Raw genomic sequence first — 6,000 nt, 5'->3', positions numbered from 1 at the left:
CCTGATTGTCAGTGATGTTACTGAAGATGCCCTTGGGGATCTGAACAACCTTAAACTTGGGTTGTCCTACCTTCTTATTTCAGGATGGTTCAAGCTCACTGAGAGCACCATTATGTGAGACTAGAATACAAAGATAACTGGAAAAGAGAATTTTTTGTCATAATTGTATTGGATTCGAAATTGCTTCCCTGAAACACCATATGTATGCGAGGGGAGAATACCATTTGAAACAACTTGTTGCCAACATAGCACATGCCTATATAAACATGTATATATATTTATGACATACATAATAAATGTGCACACTTACCGAGGTCCATCAAAGCCAGTTATCCCAAGCTAGCTATTTGGGTGATAGTAATATACTGGAAATGTACTACTTCCCAGTGGGGAGTGTGGGGAGGCGGGAAAGAGAAACAGTAGCTTATGGTAAAGGAGTCTGAGAGCCAGGAAGCGGCCAGAACTTCCTCCTGCCGCGCCATTGTCACAGGACAACAGCTTCGGGGTTGTGCAACACCTTTAGTAAACACTTCCTGAAGCAGAGACAGGAATGAACCCGGGAGTCTCAGTCTGTCTCACCTGAGACCAGACAGACCAGGCACTTTTGAGCGAGAAGGGCAGGCACTGTGCCCCTGGGATCACCCAACATGCTCCAGGGGCTTCTTCTGATGGCCACTCTCCTCCTTTCACCAGTTCCAGGTCAGTGTTTAATTCCTTTTCGGGTTCAGTTAGATATGCCAAGGGACGCTTGCTTTTCTGCTTCTCTCAATAGCTTTTTTTTGGTAACCAATTTTACTAACCAGTTAGGCTGGTTTTAGTCTGGGGGGCTGTGACTGAGGGAAACCCTCGCTTTAAAGGAGAGGGAAGGACAGATGTCTTGGATAGATCTTCCTACCTCCGATCTGAGAATACATAACTATCAAAGGGAAAACTTCATACAGCTTCACTGAAGCGGAGAATGTGATCTTTGAGTCAACAAGTGGAGTTCGTCAAATCCCACTTGTCATTTTGAGAGTGGTAAAGATGTAGTGGATCTGACTAGCTACTGCTAAGCACGAGGCTTTCAGAAAGTATCTGCTGTTATTATAGAGACCAGCTTGGCTTGCACTGTTCCTTTTGAGTGCACATTTTTATGTTTAGTCCTGCCATTCCTGGTGATAATAAATATGACTAATTAGGAATCAGTAGTTGATCAGCTTGATATTTATAAAGCATTGCGCTATTCCCCCGATCAAAACAATGTTACTGTTAAACTTAAATTGATCCTTCCTTTCTATTTTGCTGGTTATCAAACATTTTAAGAATTCAAAAGGAGAGAAATTTTACTTCCCAATAATAAATCACTTCTAGCATGTCTCTCCATTTCTGAGAAATTCACCAATTAGATGGTGGTTAAATTAGATTGGGTAACCCATTTCCTTAACTTATTTCTATTTCTAGAGCTTATTCAAGTCACCACATTAGCTTCGCTGCGTGGAAATCCTTCCTAGTCCATCTTTTCTTGGGTTTTAGAGTGCTTGCAGAGATGTAGGAATGGGAACAGATCACCAACAAGAATTGGTTAGGGAGGGAAAGATTCTCTTCTCTCTTGCACTCTCTCCCTACTTTGTCACTAAAAGTAATTCCTCCCTCTCTCCTCCCCAGTGTTTCTGACTTGTTTTTCAAGCTTGTAAAAGTTTTACTTAATATCATTAAATATGGAACTGTACTAGGCACTTAAGTTGTTGGCTTAAATGTCTACTTTGGGAGTCAAACTTAATAAAAATCTTTCCCTGCATTCTCCAAAAGTGCTATCCCTAAACATTCTTTGGGAGCCCTCACTTGGTTGGAACATAAGAATTGCTTGGGAACTAGCTTTATTGGACTGATTAAAGATCAAGCAGGATCCATTAACAGCTAAGCTTGGAGTCCACCCACATGACAGGCTTTGCATTACAATTGGGCATACCAGCTGATTCTCTTCCCCCTTCTTTGCATTCACAGCTTGGCACCAAGAGACAACTCCCTTAGAAACCATGCCTAAAGCTGTGACATCTTCAAGTATTTGGAGGTGGGGACAGAGGTTCTGCACTATCTTTTGTGAGAACAGGGTAACCAACAATTACCCCCTCATCTTCTGTCTTGAACAGAAAGCTGCCCCCTCTCTTTACCTTCCGTCTTGTATTTTCAAAACTATCTACTTGGTAGTATTATTCCCACTGATATTATTCCTACATAGATTTATTTCCCAGACAGAATGTAAAAAATAAAAAAAAAATTCTCATTTTTTCATCTCTTCCTTCTTGTTGATCTGCACCCACCATCCAAAGAAAAAATGTGCACCTTGGACCGTGACATGTGCCCGTTTTCCTTATACATGAAATAAAAGAGTGAAATATAATTAGGCCAGCTGTTTGTACGCACTTCACTATCCCCTGAGAGAAATAACTTCGAGGATTTCATCATAGGAAAAAACCCAAATATTTAAAAGGATGTGACAGTTGTTTGGGGGGTGAGATGTAAGTGCACTGACAAAAGAGAAAGTTCTTTAATATATTTTAACAGGATACCCAGAGGGTACAGTACTTTTAAAAATTATTTTGTTTCAAATTAGCAATTCTTTCTTATCTTCATAAGGTGACCAGATGAGCCTCAAAAGCATTTATAATTTAATCTTAATAGTCAGAATGATAGATTTAATTAGGATGTGTTTTTCCTCCATGTTTGTAGTCACTTTTAGTACACTGAGTTTAAAATCACCAGAGGGTTTGGTGGTGTGCAGAGTAGTGCAGATCTGGTCAATATTGAATAAACTCTGATCCAGGGCTTAATATCATGCGTTTAGTTTGGAAAGACATTCTTTAAATGATTTGGAACAGATTTGATCAAAAACAAAAATGCCAAGATTATGTACAAAAATGTGTGAAGCTCCAAAATTGCCCCAAACACATTAAAAAATAACATAGCAATCCAGACCAGTGCCTGTTGTATTCATCTTGCCAATGAGTATTAACTGTTCTAAAACTAAAATACAGTAAAACAATTATCTAACGCAATCCAAAATAATAGTTTTAGTTTTTCTTGATCAAGTTTTGCGACTCAGAAGTAATCCAGCATGTGAGTTCTGTGGGAGAGGGAGAAAGCAAGTACTAAAATGAATTAGTAGAAGCATATTGTGTTACATCTTGGATTTGTATAATCCCTAGATGGCAGTTGTGTTTGTTCCACAGGCTTCCAAATAATTAGCCTGATGTTATTCAGCTGGGAGGAGGCTGCGTCATTTCCATCAACCTTAAGGAAGATTGAGCCAAACAATATTTAGATCTGTTGTGTATCTCTAACTGCTGTGTGATCTGTTATAATTTGAATCTCATTCTTTCAGGGGCCTTCTTGGTCCCACAAAAATAAGAGCCATTAGGAGAAATTCTGTTTCCTGTAGAAACTGTGTTGCAGGAGTTTGGAGAGAGCCGAAAATCTCTTGTTTTCAAACTGAAGAAAGCGAGAGGTTCCAGAGGCTTTTATTTTTATTTAATTTTAATTTAATTTTAATTTTATTTTTATTTAATTTTTTTAAACACTTATTCATTTTTGAGAGAGAGATAGAATGCAAGTGGGGAGGGGCAGAGAGAGAGGGAGACACAGAATCTGAAGCAGGCTCCAGGCTCTGGGCTGTCCACACAGAGCCCAACGCGGGGCTCGAACCCACAAGCGGTGAGATCATGACCTGAGCCAAAGTCAGACGCTTAACTGACTGAGATACTTAGGCGTCCTGCCGGAGGCTTTTTAAAAAGTATTCTGGTTTATTTGTTGATATATTTTATTTGCCGTTTGGAAATGTGCAGCCATCAAAGAGCTGGAAGTAAATTTCTCTGCTAATGTACATATTTGACTTCATATTTAAGTCAATTGGTAATTTCTGATTTCATGAAATATTAAGATTTAGATACGAACTAGAGCATGGAGATGAGTGTGTATGTCAAGAAAGCTTGCACTGGTCGAATGGCCTGTTTCCCTCACCCCTTCTGAAAGGAGGATGTGTGTGTGCTATCATTTTTTGTTTTTATAAAAAGAATCAGTTGGATAGTTATTATTTTAATGTCCTAAGGGCAACTTGGGCTAATATTTACTCTCAGAATAGTGTATTATGGATGAAAACCAATTTTCAAACAGCATTTTTAGAAGAGTTACTGTGGTTGCACATTGGTGAATATATGGCTTCATGAACTCCATACTAATGGGACTAATTGCACTGATAGGACATAATCCACTAGGTAACATGTGGTTGCCTTATGGTATGTTTGTTTGGTGTTACAGGTATACAAGAAGCTTCAGGGAATTGGGTCAATACCATCGGTTAATTTGTGGCAAGAGTAATTTTCTTAACCTCTTGGCATCTCGTTATTTTGAAATAATTATGATAATTATGAAAATTTCAACTCAACATTAAGAAAATGATCGGTTTAATGTTCCTTTAGGCTTTTTAATTTCTGTTGTAAATTGTTTTAATAAATAATATTATTATTTTCCTTTACAAAAGTTAATTAAGTAGAAATAAAAATGCCCAGTGATTATCTCTGCAATAGCAAGAAGTTCTTGAGGTATCTTAGGTAGCTCTTGAAGTCCTGTCTATGTAATGAGACTTATTTTACCAAAACCAATTAAAACTTTATCCAAATTATCATCATCTCTCAAAAAGATTACAAGGAATTCTATATTTATTTGCATAAAACTGTAGACTACATGAACTATCCTTAAAGATCATTTAATCTTCTGTCTTTTCAAACAATTAAAAAATTAGAACCAAACCCAAAGTTCCAGCTTTTTAGGGTTGATTCCATGATTTTAAATCTTTTTGAAATGTTTTTAAGAGTAAATATCAAGTCATTTAAAAAAAGGCTATTGAATCCCTTTAATGGCCCATTTTTACCTAATGAGTCTTTAGCCAATTGGATTACTTTTACTATTCTTCAAAGTTAGATGTAAATGGCTCTTAAGTGGTCAAGTGTATCCTAAAATGATAAAAGAAAATGGACAGAACTAGGAATTTTTTAAAGTTTCTGATTTACGGGCACCTTGGTGACTCAGTCAGTTGAGCAACTTCTGCTCAGGTCATGATCTGACAGTCTGTGAGTTTGAGCCCTGCGTTAGACTCTGCTGACAACTCAGAGCCTGGAGCCTGCCTCAGATTCTGTCCCTCTCTCTCGCTGTTCCTCCCCTGCTCGTGCCCTGTCTCTGTCTCAAAAATAAATAAACATTAAAAAAATTACAGTTTCTGTTTTAGTTTCTAAAGAACATTAAAAAAATATTCTCTAGTGCATCATTGGAATAAGTGTAAAAATCATCCAAGATGACTAACAGAAAATACTGTTTTTTTTTAATGTTTATTTATTTTTGAGACAGAGAGAGACAGAGCATGAGCCTAAGTGTGGGCAGAGAGAGAGGAAGACAGAATCTCAAGCAGGATCCAGGCTCTGTGCTGACAGCTCAGCACAGATGACCCGGGGCTCAAACTCACAGATGGCGAGATCATGACCTGAGCCGAAGTCGGATGCTCAACCGACTGAGCAACCCAGGAGCCCCAGTGTTATTTGTTAAAAGATCAAAAATAATATAAATTTATATTACCATAGAATTTAGGTTTGAGTACTTTAATACATTGGATTATCTTTAGAGAGCACTCTAGTCATTACACAGAGAACTAAAGCACTTCCAGCCCACAGTGTTCGTAAATTGCCAGCCTGGGCCCATACTCTGATTTTTGGTTCCTACTGCATCTATATTCTGGATAGACCAATAGCCCCTTCAGAAACCCAAGAGCTGATCTACTGACATTTGCTTAGACACTCACTATTCTACACAGAGGAAGGCCTTGATTGAGTGGGGAAATTAAAAAAGAAAATAGAAAATTCAGTGTCAGTTTTGGGAAAACTGAATTCATCTCAAAAATAACTTGTAGAAACAATGCTGAGATGAGAACTCAACATGTAGATATAAGGTTGGATGAGATAACTGTTCAATTGT

General features: G+C 38.0%; 1 protein-coding gene across 6 annotated transcripts in view; it reads left to right on the top strand.

Annotated features, from left to right (window-relative positions):
• Positions 1 to 551: 551 nt before the first annotated feature.
• Positions 552 to 6,000, top strand: part of ADAM28 (ADAM metallopeptidase domain 28) — a 67,531-nt gene continuing 62,082 nt past the window's right edge. For 5 of the 6 annotated variants that reach the window (XM_077780129.1, XM_077780128.1, XM_077780127.1 and 2 more), the window contains exon 1: positions 552 to 699. In XM_077780129.1, coding sequence (XP_077636255.1) covers positions 648 to 699 — 52 coding nt within the window. In that variant the 5' untranslated portion in view covers positions 552 to 647. The remainder of the gene's footprint in view (positions 700 to 6,000) is intronic. The other variant, XM_077780132.1, reaches the window with a different exon arrangement.

The sequence above is a fragment of the Crocuta crocuta genome, unplaced genomic scaffold, assembly GCF_008692635.1.
Source record: "Crocuta crocuta isolate KB4526 unplaced genomic scaffold, BGI_CrCroc_1.0 scaffold395, whole genome shotgun sequence".
Classification (NCBI taxonomy): Eukaryota; Metazoa; Chordata; class Mammalia; order Carnivora; family Hyaenidae; genus Crocuta; species Crocuta crocuta.
This window is presented reverse-complemented; position numbering and strand designations above follow the sequence as displayed.